We start from the raw sequence: 20,898 nt of genomic DNA on the forward strand, positions 1-20,898 counted from the left end.
TAGTTCCTGGTAAGCAGCAAAAACAAATAGCCTTCTGGCACTGGCACTCACTCTGGTGGACTTCCTCTTAAATTAAACGATTTAAAAACTACTTCGACACGCTGACCAGGTCCTGCTAAGAAGGTGTAGAGGCATTGGCGCGAGTGATTGCGATGGTTGTGCAGCAGCGGAGCCGAGAAGCTGCCGTTCTGGGGTCCGCCGATCCGCGACACGAATGTCTGATCACACTCTGTGGAAAGGAGGAAAAGAGAGGGAGAGAGCGGCAGGCGGTTCCGCCATCGATAAGTTTTAGGATCTACTTTGTGGCCACTGGTTAGACATAGACACACACAGCAATACAGAACACATACACAGAACGTAGCATCGGAACAAGAGCTGTTAACAAGGCATCTCAATGTGTGGGTGTGTATGGCTTTGTGTGCACAGAGAAAAATATTATCAAATTTATGATGACTTCGTTTTAAGGAAAGTCGAATTTAAATCTCAAAATATCAGGATGGTCTTCAAAGCATATCAAAATGAGGTGTCAAAGTTAGTATTTAAATTTTTCATCTATTCTTATTGTCCTACACTTATACGTATATTTGAACTGATTATGTTTTACTGGTGTAGAAGTTTATACTTCTTTATATGTTAAAAGAAAACGTAAGATTTTTTTATGTGTGTAATAATTTGGACTTTGCTTTTTAACATGGGTAAGTAAACAAAGCTGTATATCTATTGCAATCAAACAGATTAGATAGCTCATTAACATTTAATACACTTTAGCGCCAAGCTGATATGATGGGATAATTTTGATGGCCAACAACTGATATGGGATAATTTAGATAACGTTATGATTTCTTCTCTGCTTGGTGTTCGTTTCTCATTCGATGTTGTGTACAACTAGTAAGCGTTTTTGATTGGTCAACTAGGGCAACTGGAACTACGGGTGGACACTAAAACGTAACTGTAACTACGGGCACTCACACACCAAAAACAAACACACACACACTCTAGCGGCCCAAGGTGTACGCACACACACACACACACCCACACTCAGGCAACGTAACATCGAGAACGGGGAGGTGAGAGTGTGTGAGCGTGTGTGTGTGGGTGGGAGGGAGAGAGAGAGGTAGAGAGGGGAAGAGAGAAAGAGTGAGATGGCGCCACCTACTTGGCGATTTCGTGGGCCGCGACGACACCTCCAAATAGGCCAAAACCGGCTGCATCCAAGGCTCCCCATCAACGACGTTCGACTTTAAATGAGCACCGCCTTCGACGGCGGGTGGTGGTGGTGGTGTTGGTGGGTGGTGGGTGGTCGGGCAGTGTTTTCGAGGGGGTGGGTTGGAAACGGGGAGGGGTAGACAAATACACAGCGTTAATGATTTCGATTTGCATGGGATTGGAATACTGCTCTAATTCAGTCACAACTTGACACCCAACACGGAAATGCGCTTCCCGACTTTATGACAACCTGTCCGTTTGTCTGTCTTTCTGTCCATTTGTTTGTTTGCCCGCACGCTCCGCTCTTCACCTATCTATCAACCTCACTTTCGCTTTTGGAGTGGGCCCAGCGATAACAGTATCCCCTAATAGTGCAGCTGGCAAAAGGAAATTCATGTACCCAACGTGTGCTGGCAGCCAGGGCGTATACGCAACGTTCGTTAGGAGTGCCTGTTTGTGTGCGCCAAAGCCAGCGGAAATTATTAAGAGCTTTCTAAAACATACATACACACACTCGTACACTCGACTGCATTGTTCAAGGTGATTTGAGCAGCAGCCGTTTCCATTTACTTACAAAGCCCGATAAGCCTTTTATTAGAGCTCCTCGTACAGAAGCACCAAAGTGTTACATTTTTAATTAACTCTTTATGGAAATTAGTACTGTAACGGAAGGCTTCCTAGAAATTCCCGCCCTTTAGATTGAGAAATAAAATCGAACTTCTTCGGTTTCAACTGGCTCAACTTAAAATGTTTGGAATGCCATCACAAACTGAAGCCAAAGGGTTTAAAGACATAAAACTTCCGCAAGTCGAACAAAAGTTCTGACAAGAAAAGTAAAGTCCAGACTAGAAAACTTTATGGTGCTGTGCAGCGAAGGGATGCTCTTTTTGTAAGGCTATTTATTTTGAATTTTCGTTTGGTAAATACTTTTTCTTAGCCCTGTTATTTAAGGTACAAATTGTTATGAAGAAGTGATTAGTTTCTCCCAAACTTTTTTAAGCTTTTTAAGCAAGGCGAAACCCTTTTGAGTCCCCATTTTGATTGAACCCAGTTGCTCAAAACTGACAGCTTCGAATTACACATAAATGGCTGGCGCTTCGGTTAGAAATTAACCGACGCCTTGTGGGCTTCGCTTGTAATTAAATTCGTTTTGAAGCACATAATAAATGAGTTGGCCGGGATGTGTTTGATGTTTCGGGTAGAAGGTCGGTCTGGGTTTCAGGCCATGCTTTGTGTTGGCTTTTGCGGGCAGCGCAGTTGCAGCTGCGGTCTAATGTTGCCGAAACTGTAGTTTGGGCGGAAATCAAATGCGGAAAACTACTTGGATAAGTGCCGGCCTCGAAATTAACCGGCTAAACGGTTTGCCTATTGATTTTGTGATGTTAGCACCGAATTCCACGTCAACAATGTGTTGGCCAAAGCCCCAACTAAGCCGTTTACATAATTTCCACTTAATTATTCACGCAACCAAATAGAATCCCTTTAGGCAAGCGATCCGGGCGATTATCCCCCGCTTACCGCCTCTGTGTTCTGTGAGAACGGGTATTTTAAATTAATTTTCCAAAACCCCACACACCCACACACACGCACACACAGAAGGGACACTTTATCTGAAATGCAGTTTACTAAACAGCAAATAAATGGCGCACGAGCAAAAAGTTTGCTCATTAAAATGTGAGCGGATTTGTGTGGCCCACACATCCAACTTTCGCTCAAACACACAAACACACGTTGCGTGCATCGACATAAGCACCGCGTGTTAAAAAAAATATATAAAAGAACCCTTTAGGGAAGTTCGTACACAATAAAATACCCTGCTTTAAAATATATTGCTCATAGTTGAGGGCCTTGATGTGTGCAATATATTTTGTGTTTTTAATTTGTTACTGAAGTGGGCTATGCGGTATTTCTTTTGAAATCTGAGTTGAGGATCGTATAATTCCAAAAAATTTAGATAATATTTAAATTGCTAAGAAACACAATTTACAAATTGTGGCACATAATTCATACTGATTTATGGCTTATCAACCACAAAACTAATACTTAACTTATTCAAAGATCTAATTTGCGGTTTTGCGTATATTATTCTCTTTTCACGAACATCCTTTTCTGCACCCTTGTTATCCTTGCCTATAGGGCTTAAAAGCTAGGGGCGTGGCCGTGACGATGGGCGTAGCAATGTCAACCGCAGTGCCAAACGCTTGCGAACGGAAGCTGCACCACTCCCCCCGCCTCCGTCAGCTTGCACCACCTGCACCACTCCCCTTGGAATCACCCACCGCCCCCTTTTCGCACCGCAATGACAATGCGCAGTAAAGTGTCAATAAATTTTATGCAGACGCCATTTGCATTGCCATAAATATTTTTGTTGTGTTCGGCAACGGTTTGCACTTCTGCTCTGGCATTTGTTTTCTTGCCATCAAAATCCCCGTTCTTCCCCCGTTGCCCCTGTCATTATGTTAATTTACACCTTTTGTTGGCTGCGCCTCAGTTTCAATGCCAACCTGCCCGAACAAAGCCTGCACAATGCTGCAGCTTTTAATTGCGTGCCGTAAAAACTAACTGAAGCAATGAAAAGCTGCTAAATGGCAGCAGCCATTCCATTGGGCAAACAAGTTGCCTGCTAAATATATTTACCGTTTTGCGAACAGGTGTAATTGGGGAGGCGGTGGGCGGTGGGCGGTGCTCGGTGGTCTGGACACCTCGGCCTTGCGGTCTGGAGCAAATAGCACCCCAAGGATGCGTGTCACTAAATGCTCCCGAACCCAAAACCGAAACCGAGACGCATAATGATGCCGATGACGAAAACGTTCCCCAGGAGGCACGTAATACCTCTAATAACCCGGCAGACACTCACACACACACACACACACACAGTTAGCCAGGCGACAATCAAGTGGAAGGGAATACTCCTTGGATTCTCCAGAATTTAATAATCCTGAACGGAATTGTCGCAACAGTGAACTATTTGCACACAGAGGGAAATAGGTGCCTACATTCTTTGTGATTTAGAAGCTCCAGAAGATCCAATTTAAGTTTTAATTAATTTTGTAGAATTTAACATTTATATAAGAAATTGACGAAAGAAACATATGCATTTTTAAACCTTTTTTCTCTGCATGTGTGTAGTTCATCTTCTGTTTATCCACTGCACATTTTCACTTACTCATCAACTTGGGCTAAGTAAAACTTAAACCCTTATATACTAACTTTTTTGAGTGAGTTTAGTGAAACTTTTTGAACTTTAGTTTAGTTATGGGAAAACTATAATAGTAACTTGAGGCGTACGTTCGAGTTGCTTTCCGAATCAAGACTTCCGTTATTGGGTAATTCCATTGCGACACTTTTGTCGCCCTTCAGCGCATATAATCTTTAGTGGCTCTGTCTGTCTGAGGCCTCCTTTCCCCCTCAAATCCTCATTTCCCCCACCTGATCCTGCCTCCTGCTGCTGTCTGCCTGCGTTTCCTGCTCGAGTACACACTTCTTGAAAATTTAATGGCTGCCACTGCTGTTGGCACTTTCATTGCCACCCGCTGTGTCCTCAGTCGTCCCCCATTTACCCAAAAGCCACCCAACCACAGACCCATTCTACGCTGCCATTCCCATTCCCTCGCCTGCCCCGAAATTCCCTTCGTCACCTCCGTGGAGGAGCTCATGTTACAGACAATTTGCGTTAAATTTACAAGTAACACCGTTCGCCAAATACCAGGTCCAAAACCAGAGACGGCACAGCGCCTTATGTTGTTTTATTGGTGCCCGGCATGCTGTTCTGATACAGCCACTGCCACGGATTCCTGCCGGGCTCACTGAGAGAAAATACTACCGAAAGACTGGCGAAAGTGACAGGCTGAGCCGTTCAATGTTTTATTAGGCCTCTCTGATTTGACAGTTTTTATTTCTGACAAGGTCCTTTCTCTATTTTCGCTTGTCATGCCAGAAATTTCTTGTTGTTTCACTTCGAAACATATTGTGTGTTAGGTACTTTTAAGGAGGACAGCAAATAATTGCTTGTTATTTTTGGCATTGCGTATTTGCTCCTTTTAATCTGGGATAGAAATGATTTTCTATTTGAGAAATAGATACGCAACAAAAAAATAAGGAAATTTCTATATGTGATTAAAAAGAGCTTATAGATTAAGCGAGAAAATGAATGTATTTATAAGAGAACAAATCTTGTATGAAAATCTGAACTTCTATCTCTGAGTTTCGTTTTAATTTAATAGTATTTCCTCAGTGGATTATATCTGGCTGCCACGCTGCCACAACCACAGCCCCAGATGGGGCAAAAGCAGCAAAAGCAACAACGGTGGCAACAACACCGACAACAGTAACAGCAATTAAAGTGGATTTTCATGAAAATGAGTTTTCCTAATAGTTTATTCCAGGCCGAAAAATAAAATCATGGCGATAAAACGCGTTGATTAAGACGAAGGCAGGTAAGAGACGAGGTTTTACGACGATGATGAGTTTCTATGACCAGAGATAGGCATCTCAGACACAGCTGGCACTTGAGACTTGGTGCTGATTTTGGTTTTGGCCACGGGCTTTGGGCCTGGTTAGTTCGGCTGGGTGGCTGGCATAATTATGCATATTATGTTGCAGGGTCTTAAGTGCATATTTGTGTTAGCTATTAGGTAAATTGAGTCTAATTTATTGCCAATTAGCAGGGTTATTAAAATCAAGTGATTATCCTAGAGCTCGTTAATGGTTTCACCGAGCGGGTTAAGTTCATAATTAATATCACGCATACGCCCCGGAGGTCACACAAAAAATCTAAGACTCTCGTTGCCGAAGTACTTTCAAACTTTTGGTCAACTTTCTAGTGCATCTCGAAATTTTCATCTTGCTCTTTTGCTTTGGTATAAACTCTCTTGCATTTATTTATGCACTTTTTCGGGACCCCTTAACTCGATGGCTGCAATTGAGGCTCGCTTCAACTTTGAACTTTTGACTACGTCGAACCAAGAACTTTTATATCGATAAGTGGCAAATAATAAAATTGCCTGTGGCAGCTACTCACGCTTTTGATTGACTCTTGGGAACGTACCTGCAACGAAACAGAGAGGAAAGAGTCAATATGAATTAAATGCTTTTCTGAACATTAAGAAGCTGCACAGTAAAAAATATTAAAGAGGTATTAATAAGGTGTAAATGAATGGATAAGATTTGTATAATAAGATATGGTTTAACAATTAGCACACATTTTCATACATTATATATTGATTGGTTATCTCTTATTAATAAATATTTAATATGATGTCTGGCAATGAGACCTAAGTAGTATAAAATCAATTCTGGTGAAATTGAATGGAGTTTAAAGCTCCTAATAAACTCAAGTGAGTTTTAAGACACTTTTAACTATATATTTAAACAATTTTTGTAGTGCATAGGTGCTCGATGCATGTCTTCTCTGTTCAGGGGTTAATAAGGGGTGGCAATTAAATGACCCGAGAAGAAGGAGAAAATTGACATAATGGAAGTGCTGGCGGCAGTCAAAGAGATTGAGGGGGCGGATAAGAACGGCGACTGCCACTCGAGCATCCTTGAGTGTCCTGCCTGCAGAGGCGATTCCAAAGATACAATGCAGTATCACCAGCAGCCAGTCCTGTGGCCCTGGCACGGAAAAGAAAGCAACGAATGGAGCAAGGGCAGCTGGTTGCTGGTTTGCTGGGCTGCTGGGCTGGCAAAGGACTCAATTCAATAAGCGCCATATTATGCTGTCTAGTCGGGTTTCAGCTGAAGCACCTCGTGTTGCATGCCGCTAATCAATCATGGCGTGGCATCGCTCGGGGCAGCCAACCAACTACTCTTCCACCAGCTGCCTTCAATGGGCAATTATTGATTGATGCCAAGTGCACATCGCTGGCGGGGATTGGGCTCGAGTCTTCTCGCTTTTCTATGGGCTGCAGGATGGGATGCGACTGCCGCTGAAGTGGCTGCACTGTGCCGTCGTAACCCTGATCTAGTGCCCCTCTTTTTCTGCAGCATCTGCTGTCAATGTTAAGATTTTAGACATTGAAATTATTCCTTTGCGGCGCCTCGAAGCTTTAAGTTTTTAATTTCTTGTTTTCCCTTGCTAACTGAGTGTATATGTGTGTGTGTTGGCCAAGTTTCGTGTCGGTTTGCCATTCCGAATGCAGCACTTCATTGGCTTCTCTTTTCCTGTGTGGTCCTGAGGTTTTTGCGGCTCTGGACCTTATTATTTTTTTACCAAAACTTTTCCTAGGTCTTCTCGACCGTTCTGGGGTTTTTTGTTATACTTAAAAGAAAGAAATACAATTTATAGTATTTTCCATAATTGCAAGTCAATGTTGCTGTTGGCCCCCCAAAGAAGTATGCTACAAGAAAATTATTTTCCACAGATTTTACCCAAAACGTGTTCTGCATACTTAAGGCCACCGAAACCAAACAAATTTATTTAAATGAGTCAGGAAAATTAAGTGGAAATGCGTGTGCCACAGAAAACGGGAGGAGGTGTGTGTTTGTCGGAAATGAACAAAATACGAGAGATGTAGATAAGTCGAAGCGGGGCAAATTTTAATGCCGCACCAGCAAACCTTAGACAAATAAAACTATAAATATAAACGAAGTCAGCGAGACGAGGGGCGGCGTATTTACATAAGTGCCCTGTGACTGGCGCACGTGTTTGATATTTCCTTTAGTTTTATGTCAGACAATGTCAAACTCACCCAGACCCACACACACATCCGACCGTTGATAATTCAATAAACTAAACAAGATTCTGTGGCAGATTTATGGGTATGCTGAACCCGACTTTCGGCAGTTGAAACTGCTCCAGGGCGGTTTATAAATCTTCATTTCGGCACAATGACGCACACATACACACACACACACACACACACACACACACATACAGAGAGAAACATGGCGTTCTTAGTCGCTTATTAAAATGCCATTTTAGAGTGGGGGAAACTGGGCGCGGCTGGTTCATAAATTGCCAACACTTATGCTCAATAAATGGCCATAAATCTGAGCCCGACTCGCTGGCGGCATTAAAATGCGTAGCGACACGGCCAATGGGAAGGCCCAGAAGTGGCAGAGAAATCTGGGACAGGAGCGGCAAAAATTAGCTACAGCTGAATATGCCACAGATGAAAAATATGCCCATTGTGAGCGAGTGGGCCAAATCTCTGTTTGTTGTCGAATCATTTTCCACGGCTGTAATTTGGTTTTAAAAACGCCAACATTTGTTACATCCTGGCAACGGTTTTCTGTGTCCTTAACGTGCCGACATTAAATTGATGGCCCAGACAGCTTGAGGGCTGGCTAAATTGATTAATTGACAGTTGACTCAGCGCCATTTCGCCGTCCACTTTTGGCCATGGCTTGTGCGAAAATGCTCGTCCTAAAAAACTAGCCAGCCAATTTAGACTGCTTCATTTCACAAAAGTGCATTAAATTTCGAGTCATTAGGCAGCAGTTTATATCTCTCCCTCGATTTTGTCCTTGGGAGTGCCTTCCGCCTTCTCTAATATTGCCAACATTAGCTGGACATCTTCTATCTGCGCTTTACACATCGCTGGCTGCAATTCTTGGAGCTATCTTGCTGTGCCATTGCCATTGTGAGGCGTTCGCCATGCAAATGTAGGCAAAAATAATGAGATAGTTTTACTTATGCGCAATCATCGAAGGAGACAACGTCTTTTCGAAGGGAAATTCACTAAAATGCGAATTTTCTATTATTATCTGTATTTTCTATCTTTCAAAAAGGAATTCAAGCCTTTAAGTTGGCAATAACTAGTTAAAGTGCTATGAACGACATTTAACTATATGAATCCTGTAGTGTTGCTTATAAGCTATTTTATAAATATGTTAAAATAATTTTAGTTTCTCACTCATATCACTCATTATATTATTGTTTATTTATTTTGACATTATTATTATATATTTTCTAAATGAATAAATAACTCAAAGTATATAGAATATAATTAGATTCTTCAAAATTCAATCCAAATACCTATTTGAATTCATTTTCCTTGCGTAATGAATATTGAAAAGAAATCAGTGAGTTTTGTCCTTGTGCAAATGTCCTACTTAACAATCTTGTCGTTCAGCTGTATCTGTCTCTCTGTGTTTTCCCCCGTTTTGTGTATTTTAGTTTGGCTTTCGATTTCGACTTTCTAATTGAGCAATTTCCTTGGGATAATTGCTTTTGCGCAGAGCAGCAGTGGGACTTGGATTCGGATTCCGATTGGGAATCACTTCCGCGCCCACCGAAACCGCCCACTAATGCCAGCCGACAATCTGGACTGGAATTGGACAATTAATTAGTGTTAGTAGCAATTCATAAACAAACAAATTGAAATTGGAAGGAGCGGGCCATTTGCATAATGCTGACTAAGTGAGAAACCAGATGGGCACTCGAGCATTTCGAGTGTTTCTAGAAGCGGATGCAGCTCTCACACACACACTAAACACACACCTTAAGCACACACAAACACTCACTCACACATACACAAACGAAATTGTTGATATGCAAACGCAGTCATAAAACGTGACATTTGCCGTCAGCTTCAATTTGGCCAAGCCATTGAATGGCCATAAAGTAAGCGAGTGTGCGAGTGTGTGTGTGTGCCGGCTTCTCTGGCAAAAAGGTAGCACAAATTCAAAATGAAACGTAATTTGCATATGGAGGGGGGAAGGCGGTGAAGGAGGCGGGGAGGCGGGAAGGGGCGTGTTCAAGCTGCTCGGGGGCGGCTTTTTATGCACACTCAGACACACAGGAGAATCAAGTAGATGAAGTCGGTAAAGCCAAAAGGTAAAGGTAGAACTTGCCCTAATCTGCATAATAATAAACCACACAAAAACGCAAAACATGAAAACACACATAAATTGCCGCCACCCCCCAGTTTTCCCATTTTGCCATATTTAATGCTGTGTAAATTGAATTTCCATCACTTTATGATTTCTTGATGCGGACTGAGGTGGAAATATTCATCAAGTTGACTTTCTGTCGGGCATCCTGAAGTTTTTCCCTCACTTAATCCCCCGGGAAGAGATCCTCCGTCACTCCGTCACGAAACTATACAAACGACTTCCGATTTCGGATCTAGGACTGCAGTTTGCCCAAGTAACTGGCCATATCAATTTTAATCAAATTGACAGGCACCTGCAGTAATGAAACTTTATTGGCCGCCCTCGCAGGAGCTGGAAATGTTTTCAGGTTTCTCGGTGCTTTATACCTCAAGTGGTCCTTGGGTATTAAAAAAAAATGTATATTGTAAAACTCTTTGGCAAAAAGCAATTCGGGGAAAAGTCAATTTTAAATGCATTAATATATTTATGCTCGGCTTACCTTTCTCTATTTTCTGACATTGGCCACAGTTGTTGATGTTTATACTTAATTATAATATTAATTTATGCGCGGCGCGTTGATCATTTGTTCAATATTGTGTTTGCTGAGTCTGGCATTTGCATTGATTAAAATTGAGTTGAGTTGAATTGAGTGGAAGTTTTTTTTCATTATCGTTTACGGCGCACGTACGTTTTGCATTGAATTGATTTAATTGGAGTAGTTGTGGTGTTGGGGCTTATTTAATTACATTTTATGGGCTATCAAAGTTTCGTAATTTGATTTTAAGTGAGTAAGTTTCATAGTTGATAACAGCTTATTTTGGTTGTACACACGAGATTTTGGCTACAGCTAGGTTCACGTACACGTAAAACTTATCCAAAAGTTGTTGATATATAAAATGCATATCTCGGCTATATATAATTCATGTCTCCTATGCTCCAGTTCCCGCTGAATCCCATTTGGGGGATTTTGGCTCTTCTTGCTGTGCAATTAACAAGTGCAATTGCTGGCATCGCTCCCACTTGATATGATCTTACGGCATAATAAACAATTGAGCTCTCCAGTTGCATTCCCTATTGTCCTGCTCATCCGATCTCCGTTTCCGCATCCTGCGATTTCTGGTCGCTCCGCTCATCAATTTTGACATCGCTGGACTTTAATGTAAACTTATTCCACTTGCGTGTGTGTATGCATGTATATACGTTGTATTCAACATCAATAAAACATCAATAAAAATCGGTTTTGTTAACAACACTTTTATAAAAAAGAACGCAACGTTACGACGGTTGGGTTACACATATATATATATATATTCATATATAAGTACATAAGTCTGCCTAGATATCTATATATTTTGGTATTCATAGATTTTGTGTCTAGTATATATACATTTATATTAACAACACTTAACACACAGAAATGCGTTATGAAGATGTGTGTGTCCTCAGGATGCGGAATGTTCAACAAATTAAGTTGCTCCTTTTTGTTGTTTTTGTGTTGGGTTGATTTCTCGATTGATTTTTGCTTCACAAATTCTAAAAATTTCACATCACAGCCAATGGATACTGACGATGGGACGCATTTCCTCCGCTCCTGATCCTTCGCTCCTCCTTCTGCTCCTTCCTTCTAGTTTTTTGGTTAATTTTTCAGCCTGGTGAAAATGGCGGTGATGATTTTGCGTATGCTGCAGATGCTGTTGAGGTGGCAACGATTTTTTGCTGGCGGCCCCAGCAAACTAACAGTTTGGGGGCCTCTGTTATCCATCTGGGAAGTTGCCAGGTCCCAGCTGGAGCATGTCTCACTTGGGCTCCTCGATGGTCTGCCCGACCACTATGATGATCACGATGAAGACGGCCAGCAGGACGAGGATGCAGCAGATGGCCACGGCCACCATGGCGCTGTTACTCATGCGGGCTTCTTTTTTTACTCCCTCAGCGGTTCACTTTCGAAATGGAATCGAGTGGTTTATCTGGTTTGGTTTTTTTTTGGGAAAGAAAGAGTGGGAATTTACATACTGCCAGCGAAAGCGATAGAGATTGAGATTGCCTTGCCGTGCACAGTTGAGATTATCGGTGGATCCACTGAGCCATCACTTGTCATAAATCCCCCACTCCCCTGAACTCCCGACGACTGTCACTGACAAATGCCATAACCACCACCTATCGCCAACCACCCACAGAAACAAATTGCCTGCCATAAATTGCGAGCGCTGCCTATCAGCCGCTCGACTGTGCATGAAATGCCCGACAGCCTGTGGACAGCCCAAAACTTGTCGCCTCCACTGCGTATGTGTGATATCCCTCCCCCTTTATTCCACCCCATCCAATCCTCCCCCCTCACACACTCACGCACTTCATCAGGAGTGTCCCTCGAGTGGGAATTCGCCCAAAAATCACAGTCCATAAGGGCGAGCCGAGCTGTCCGGGCGAGTCAGAGTCCTTTGTCTGCCGGTGACACATGATTAATGCTGTCCTGCCGGAGAAGGGCTCCCTGCACTTCCTGCCCGCCGGCTGAATGCAATTTCAAGTGTCTATTATCCTGTCTAATAGCTGCTGAGCTGCACTGCTCATCTGCTGCCCAGCCGACGACGAGGACGATAATTGCCAGTGCATTATGAGTAGTGACATGGCAGCCTGGCACACGACACGTATACTTAATTATCGCTGCTGCGCGCTCCCTCCGAAGGGGCGAAAAATTCAATTACATCGAAACAAAACCTGACAAGCCATCCATTCGATTCATTGGAAAGTGAAAATAAAAAATACAAAATATCAAAGTGATTCTGAAGGTCTTTTGGCAGCTGACGAAGCTTAAATACTCTTTATGATAGTGGAAAACTGAAAATTATAATAGCAAATGTTGCAATGTTTGTGAATGACGAGATATATAAAATATTCCCCTTTATTTAGTTAGTTCCTTAACTCATTTTTTCAGATGTAAATATATAGAGTATATCACCCTTTTTAAAAGGTTTGCAAGCAAACCGAAATATCGAACTTGTTTGAAAGAGTATAAAAGCATCAAATAAATGTTCACTTTCGCGCTGTTCTCTCTTTTTTTTTGCACCAGTGAAAATGGCCATTGAAACGTCGCTGACACTTTGGCCAAAACAGGAACCAGACGGGCAACAACCGTTAGCAAGTTTTGATAAGTTTTTGCTGTGCCAAATGGAAGGTGAACGGAATGGAAAATAAAAACTAATGCAGACCCAGTGCTCGCATAAATGGACACAGCTGCTGTCAGTCGTTATCAATGGCAACACGAATTCAATTCACTGCCAACAGCCAGCGGGCCAAAAGGGCAACAAATTCAGAGGGCTTACGGGCTGGAAGGTGGTAGGTGCTTTAAGCTGGCATTTTGGGGGTCAGTTGCTGGAAACAGGCTTTTAATTAAACCGCTCACGCAAATAATTCGGCCTGCTTGACATCAAGAGCAAGTCCTGTCAATGTTTGTGGCAGCTCCCATTTTTCCGTTTGATTTTACCGCACTTAGTGGTTTCCCCGCTGAGCGGATGCTTCAGAAAAAGGCTTGGCTATTTAAATATTTACTTTTATTTATTTGGGCCCATTCGTCTGCGCTCCGAGTGCGTTTAAAGGAGCTCTAAATAAGCCGGGAACTAACTGGCTTTTCGGCCTTTATTGCGCCTCGTTTTCGTGACTCAATTGCTCTTTCTTACTGTCCCTTTGAATTGGTCAATTAATATTAATGAAATGCTCGTCTTCCGCCTTCCCCACGAACACATTTTACCTGGGCCCGCGCCCTGCATAAATTATGCTTTCCCGTCTGCCTTTTTTTCTCCACATACATGTTTGTACATCAAATTTGGCCAACAAAAAAACCAGTTCACAAAAAACTTAAAATTTTCCCCGACTGCTGGCGAATTATGTTGTAATAAGTCAATTTATCAGTTTATTTTTAGCTTACACATGTAAGCCGCGGGCGCATCAATCAAATTATGTTTGCCAAGCGGCAGGCGTAAAATTAAATGAAATGCAGCCACCGCACGGCCAACGTGTCGTATACGCAACGTGGGCAAATACTTGACTCAATTGCCAGCGTTTTGTGTTTTATGGCCGGCGATAAAAGGACGAAATGGTATTCTATTGTTGTTTATTTTGACGAACGAACTCGTGGGCATCGAACGAAGGTCTGAGTCACTTGAAAAGATTTACAACACATTGCAGTGACACACATTGTTGGTCCGTCAGGCTCCTTTGCCTATGAGTCTTAATTAAATTAGCGCCAGAAGGCGACGAGCCACAAACGCAGATAAACAAGGGCCAAGATGACAGGATACCAGCCCCTCATATCAGTCGGCAAAACAAAAGGAAACGTCGAGCAAAAGGCGCTTGTCACTGCCACGCTGTGTGTGTGCTGTGAAATAAAATAAATTTTTGCAATTTCGTAAGTTTTATGCGCACATTTGCAAAATTTGTTTATGCTGGCAAAAGGAGCGGACCGCGCGAAGGGTGGGAGGTCATAGAACAAATGGGCCATGACGTGGACACCCCAAAGACCCGTTGGGAAAAAAAGAAAGTGGGTGGCAGGGAAAGTGGGAAGAAAGTGGGGAAAGGGGTGGAATGGGGATGGAATGGCGCCCTGGAGTGCGTAAGCATCGCCCATCGCCGACTGCCAGTGACGTTGGCAACATTTCTGCGTGCCCTCGTGTGCGCTGGCACATAAATTCAATTTGTTTTCGCCAGCAATTCGTTGAAGGGTTAGGCTCTGCCTGCCTCCGCAGAAAAAAAAAAATTATGGAAAATTGCTGGGGTCGAGGAGGAAAACGTTTATGAAATTGCATGCAGAATTAAAGCCGCCAGGCGAATGGCGAATGCCAAGCGAATCCTTTGTCAAGTTCAACTGCACGGCGTGACCTTGGCAGGATGCGACTCAAGGAGTCCTCTCCGCCGAGTGCTTGTGCTTGTATTTGTGTTTGTGGCCCCTCACGAGTGTGTATGTATGTACATATGTAGTGTGTGTGTGTGTCGGGACAATAGCCGCATAAATGCTCGAGCAGTGCTTTAAGGCTGACGCCGTGTCTTGCGATGTCAAAAGTCAAAAGTGCATTAAAATAATTGCACTTGTTTAGGCGCCACTTGGCAACTGCCAGTGAGCGGTTCTGATTTAAAAGCGGGCACCAATACACACTCAGGTGGAGCCCCGCCCACTTTGACAAAACCTTCCCTCGATCAAGTAAAAAAATATTGTACAAAAACTGCCACTTCGACCATATAAATGTTCTAATGACACCTACTCTATTTTAATTATTGCTATGGAGTAGGGAATAAAGGGAAAAACACGTTTTAATTTATATTTCTATAGGAGTGGTAGAAATCGAATTGAATTTTATTGGTTCATCAATTTTGTACTGTTTGTTTTTATATTTGAAAATAAATGTTTACTAACAAATATCTTTTTATGTGCTTTTCAAGGTTAACAGAACTTCGACTATGCTCTTAATAACATTGGAGATACTAAACAACCTAATCAAAACTTAAGAAACTCAAATCATTTCTTTACGTTGCTATACAGCCTCACAGAATATTTCCTAAATTAAAAAAATATTAATTTAAAAACATATGTGGTCTTTTCAAGGCCATTCAAATATGTTGTTAGCATTTGTTGGATTTCTGGCGGTGTACGTGTGAGGCTCACGTTTCCGCCTTCAACTGCACTTAAACTTGATTTCTGTGTATCCTTTGTCTTAGTTCTTTGGACAAGCGTCTGGGCCTCATTGTATCCCACATGAATGGGGGATTTGTGCTCGTATGCAGGCGCGTGTCTGTGTCCGTGAGAGTGTATGTGTGTGTGACAGTGAGAGTGAGGGTGTAGGTGTGGGTGTGGGTGTGGGTGTAACCTCGACATAGTAGCCGGTGGGTGTCCTTCTCTTGGCCCGCTTCCTGACCCAGCTTGTTGCATGTTTCACGTTGGCTTTTATGGAGGAGATTTTTAAAGCTTACACAAAGATGCTCGACTCTCGTTTGTCTCCTGTCGCTTTATATATTCACGTATCACAAAGAGATATTTTAATATGCCGAGGAACGTGCGACAAAGATTAATGAAATTCCCGCCTTAAAGCCTCATCTCCTTTTGGATAAGTGAATTCAGTTTCCTTGGCTCCGGAAACAGTGCGCATTTGTAGGCAGCACATCACACCCAACAACGGCATATTTTGAAAACCAGGTTGAAATTAAGATTCCCGGAAATGGTGAAAATTGAAATTGTGTAATCGGCCATAATGCCATCTCGGGCTCTGTTTGCCAATGCCATTAGAAATTGGGAATTCGCGAACAGTCGCTGACTCGGGCTATTTGAATTGGCTTCCTGTTCGGGGTTTATTTTGCCATGGCAGCCTCTGTTTATTTATAATTCGATTGGAAATGCGTTCGGCCAAAGAAGTTCATTTGGATGGCGCCACCTCATCGGATTTTATGACCATTTGCGGTTTGTTTATCTTTCTCTCTGTTTAGCTTAATTACCGTGGCATTTCATTCATATTTAATGTGTCGGAAAGTTCTGCCCACCCACACAGAAACTCAATCGAATCGAATCGCTCTTTGAGTGCTCGGTTAATGATTTTTATTGAAATCGGCATAGTTTTCGCTTCACTTCCCAGGCACCCATAAATTCATAATGCAAGGGGAAACTTTAGTTGGCTATTTGCTCTGTCCAGATTGATTAGAAGATTGATGGACCGGCTGCAGCTAAGTGAGAATGACTTCAACTTTGCGAACTACTCGTAATTGATTGGCCTAGTCAATTTCTATTAGTCTTAGAAGCACCAGAGACGAGCTAAAAGGTTTGCTAAAATTGTTTGATCGCGGCCTGCATAAATTATGTGTGTTTTTTGCCCGCTAATAAAGTCTTAAAGCTCGTGAACCTTGTGCAAATTTAATTCCAGCGGTGGGACATCAAAAGACGGTCCCTTTTTTAATCAGCAAACTCATTAGCATCGTCCGCTAACTAAATACAAATTAAAGAAACAGCATCCACAGCTGGCAAAGCCAGTCGCTTTCCCCCCTTTTTCCCGCTTTCCCCCAGCTTTTCCGACTGCTCCTGCTGGTTGCTGAAAAGTTTTCACTCGGCAGCCGTCAAGTTGATGTAATGAAAAAGTTGCAGCGTTTTTCTAACAATATTTCCCAGCTCATATCACATGACGTGGACGTGGACACGCCGGCTACTGGCAGAAGCTGATGCGGAAAGCCTTCAAAACAACAAGCACTCGGCACAGGGCGCTAATTAGTTTCGAGTCGGGGTTTGAATAAAAAAATAATTTGCAAAAAACGTGGCTCATACGCAACGTTGGCCCGCATCCATGGCGCATTATTAATACACACTTTGTTGGTAAATAGCAAAAAACGGAAAGAAATACTTTTTTGAATGCCAACAAAAAGCAGAAATAAATAAACCCCGGCCATGCCTCATGTAGTTTTTCTCTGGACCAGCCGGCGGAAAAATCACTGGCAGAGGAAAAGCCGAACAAAGAGGCAAAGGAAAAGCATGTGAGCAGTGGGTTAGCCGCCTGGAAGTGCAGCTCATTATAAAATAGCCAAGGCAACAAAAACCTATTTCCGATTCGGGGGCGGGTCAAAGGTAGGAACCCCGGTCCCCAAAAAATTCACTTTGAGAACCCAACAGAAATTTTAACGATGCATATAAAAGCCCGGCGACGGCAAATGAATAAATAATTTATGCGTAAGGGTCCTAAACACTCGAGTGGCTGGCAACATTATTTGCAAAGTTGCTCGGATCTTCTCCTTTTTTACATTTTTTTACACATTTTCCACACGTAGCAAATTTTATCTCTCTATTACCTGGCGGCACTGGCTTGATTTAGTGGCGATGTCTCAGCTGGAAAAAAGGGTTGAGCTTTTCCCGCCCCTCCGCTGACTTTTCCCGTGCGTTGCCCGTCGGGTTATGTTTGCTTATCACCTGGCTGGCTACTCAAACAGAGGGAAAAACGATTGGGCCCTCTGTTTGCACATTTGGCACGTTTCAATCTCGCAGCGATTGCCGAACTGCATGCAAATTGCAGGCCGAATCCCCCTTTTTTTGTGGCTAACGGACTTAATCTTCTTGGGAAAGGCAAATAAAAACTGGCCAGAACGCACTTTCGATTAGTAATGAAGTATTTCCCCACTATTAGTAAAAAAAACATACAACGACTTGATCTTCTGTTTGAAAACAACTCCAGTGAATAAGTGAAATTTTATTTACTTATTTAACTTTTAAGTGAACAACAAAATAAAAAAGTTTTCTATTGAACTATCCAATAATATATTGACAAGTTAATATTCAAGTGAGTTTGTAAAGTATTATTCCATGGTTAAGACTTTAAGCTGATATTTCTGTAAAACGTGAACAGAATTTTTAATTTAAATGGAGTGGTAATTGGAGATTAAAGTGGCAAGTCCGTTTGAATAAGTAAATTGCCAATATTAAAGGGCGATAATACAAAACGTGGACTGCATTTAAAAATGAAAATAGATTAAAAATTATAATTGAGTAGCTTTATTGTTATTTATATATTTTATTTATGAGCTGTTATCGTTGCTTAACTTGAATTTAAGCTTAAGCTAAACGCCTTAAAAGAATATATTCCGGATTAGGAGATGGGCAGTGGGTTCAACCCGGTCCCAACTCAAAGTTGTCACTTGTCAGTGGCAGGCGATGCACGAGCGGAAATTGGAAAGTTCGCCCAGACATTGACTCCAATTAAGCAGCTGGCGAACAGGTGAGCACCAGGACAAGTTGTCATAACTGAATTGGACACATTCGCATCGCCGTCGCCCCTTTTGCTCGACCTTTCCGCATTTATCCAGTGTGTGTGGGATTTTATTGCTGCATTGCAAACAATACGAGGGCCACGTTGTAAATCCCCCAACAATTGCCTGCCTCCAATTCGTTTTGTAACCTTTCGTTCCCCAGATTGCTCTCCTGAGTAAGGACGTTCCAAGGAAGCTCTCAGGGCTACCGATTAGGAATACGAGCATGTAGTCATTGTGCATGTGAACTAATAACGCATTTGTATGGCTGCTTTTGAATGGGGAGTTCGCTTGAACCTGAATTCATCCGAAGCAGATTCACTCATTGGAAATAATATCCTTCTCTTTGAAATGAGAATTTTGATGAGATGCGCAGTTATTGTCTAATTCCTAGGAATTGGGGCTGCAATTTACGTTAACTTTATCAAAAGCTCAAACGGGTTAGGTGTCATAATTTTCTTAGGAATTAACTGGCATGGAAAGTTAGTGCCCGAGGCTGCATTAACAACAACTATATTCATATACTCGTATATCATGCACTATTGTTTCACTAATAAAGAAATTTCAACTTGAGTTCTATGGAAAATGCAGATTTCCTTTTAAAAGTTGAGAGCTAAGAAATACAATGCTACAATTCTACAAAGACTATATTCATTTTGAATAAACGAAATAAAAAATATAAAGCTATCATAAAAATTAAGTTAAGAAAGCTATTTAGTAGTTATTCCCAGAACTATTTTGATTGGCTTAATCTTTAAACCAACGGATTTTAGCAATGTTAGCTGTGATTGAAAAATGCTTTTAATTCCAGCAGACAATTTTTGGAGGATCCCCTCTCCCCTCTGCCCAATCGATCACCATAAATTGCCCAACCCACTGTCTTAAGACCCAAATATCTCAATTGCGCACCGCAGCCAAGGCAATTTCAAAAGAATATGTAAATCAGTTCCATTTGAATATTTACGTCTCGCAGCGGAGGGCTTTCTCAATTGATTTGTAATTCACTTTTGTGTTGTACAATTCTGCGTCAAGCTCTTCGTTTGCCCGGCAGTTTCTTATCGCCGGGATTGGTTTGGTTCGGTTTGGATTGGATTGGGATTCGGAGATGCTTTTTGACACCGAAACGGAATGGTTAAGCAAACATAAATATGCAAACTAGAGGCACCGGAGCGGTCAAGGCGATAAGGTGGAAAAACGAGACCGTTAACGGAGTTTCGAAAGCGGGAAAAGTGCGCGCGTTGCTGGGAAAACTGGTTTGCGGGTCCTGTCGCACGATGCGATTAATGACGCGATGTCTGCTGTTCGCAAGCTGCTGTAAGCTGAATCCGGAGCTGGTTGAGTTGGCTGAAAAGCGCGCTGTGTGTTTGCCGCACGGCCGACAGAAATCGACTGAACGCATTCGGCTGCTGCCACGCTTTTTAAGACTGAGAGAAAAGCGGAAAAGTCGGAAAAGCCAGCGAGCGAGAGAGAGAGAGAGAGAGTAAGTGAGAAGAGGACCTGCGATGACATCAAGCGAAAGCTTTTCCATTTGAATCTCGAGGCGGTTAGCCCTCGGCCAATACTACCATACAACTACACAACTGAAATAAATCAAATTGAATTTATGATTTCGTTTTTGTGCACTTCTTCTTCAACTTTTTGTGTTTTTTTTCTCGCATATCGAGTGGCTCCTTGGAGTTGTTTGCCCCGGGATTTCATTTCGCGTTCAGCTCAATGAGCCGTCGATTCTGTTTGTTCGAGTGGCCGACGAGCGCTTTAATCGCCCGTCCAAAGCCGCCACTTGAGACAGCTGGCAGGTGGCAAGTGGCAGATGGTAGATGGTAAACGGGAAAACTGAAAACGGTAGGTGGCAGGTTTCCTTTTGCCAGATTCCAGGTGGCAGCCATCAGGAGTGCAAAGCTGACAGGTGAGAATCTTGTTTGACTTCGGCTTCCGCTCATTATGCTCCGCCCGTTGTGTGGATAATTGCCGCCTTTGCCGAGGCTCCGATTTAAATTGCCAGCCAGCCAGTCAGGGCTTCATTTTCGATTTCATTTAATTTGGCGAAAATCTCATTAGGCCGGGAAAACACACAGTCGACAAGATAAATGGCAGTGTGTTTTGGTGCGAGCC

The 20,898-nt window shown here is 42.5% G+C and overlaps 2 protein-coding genes and 1 long non-coding RNA gene across 12 annotated transcripts in view; 1 reads left to right on the plus strand and 2 right to left on the minus strand.

The window, feature by feature from the left end:
* The window catches only part of LOC108087963 (cubilin), a 51,602-nt gene that overhangs the window by 8,901 nt on the left and 21,803 nt on the right, over positions 1-20,898 (minus strand). For 7 of the 9 annotated variants that reach the window (XR_001771199.2, XR_001771198.1, XM_017185558.2 and 4 more), the window contains 2 exons: positions 1,157-1,255; positions 52-229 (listed from right to left, as the gene is read on the minus strand). Coding sequence is in view for 7 of the 9 variants with exons in the window: in XM_017185558.2 (XP_017041047.1) it covers positions 52-229; positions 1,157-1,255 (277 nt within the window). In the remaining 2 variants the exon portion in view is untranslated. Of the gene's footprint in view, positions 1-51; positions 230-1,156; positions 1,256-6,226; positions 6,254-20,898 lie in introns of all 9 variants that reach the window. The other 2 variants (XM_017185559.2, XM_017185560.2) reach the window with 2 other exon arrangements.
* On the minus strand, positions 137-20,392 carry LOC108087966. The gene is made up of 3 exons (XM_017185566.2): positions 19,751-20,392; positions 10,523-11,990; positions 137-229 (listed from the first exon to the last, which is right to left on the minus strand). Exon 2 carries the CDS (start codon positions 11,928-11,930, stop codon positions 11,820-11,822), a length of 111 nt encoding a protein of 36 aa, XP_017041055.1. The 5' UTR covers positions 11,931-11,990; positions 19,751-20,392; the 3' UTR covers positions 137-229; positions 10,523-11,819.
* LOC108087967 lies at positions 16,232-20,390 on the plus strand. 2 transcript variants are annotated; one of them, XR_001771200.2, is made up of 2 exons: positions 16,232-18,755; positions 19,598-20,390. It is a non-coding gene; the product is annotated as an uncharacterized LOC108087967 (long non-coding RNA). The 2 variants fall into 2 exon arrangements; XR_001771201.1 differs by having other exon boundaries at positions 19,601-20,390.

This window comes from Drosophila ficusphila, unplaced genomic scaffold, assembly GCF_018152265.1.
Source record: "Drosophila ficusphila isolate 14025-0441.05 unplaced genomic scaffold, ASM1815226v1 contig_791, whole genome shotgun sequence".
NCBI lineage: Eukaryota > Metazoa > Arthropoda > Insecta > Diptera > Drosophilidae > Drosophila > Drosophila ficusphila.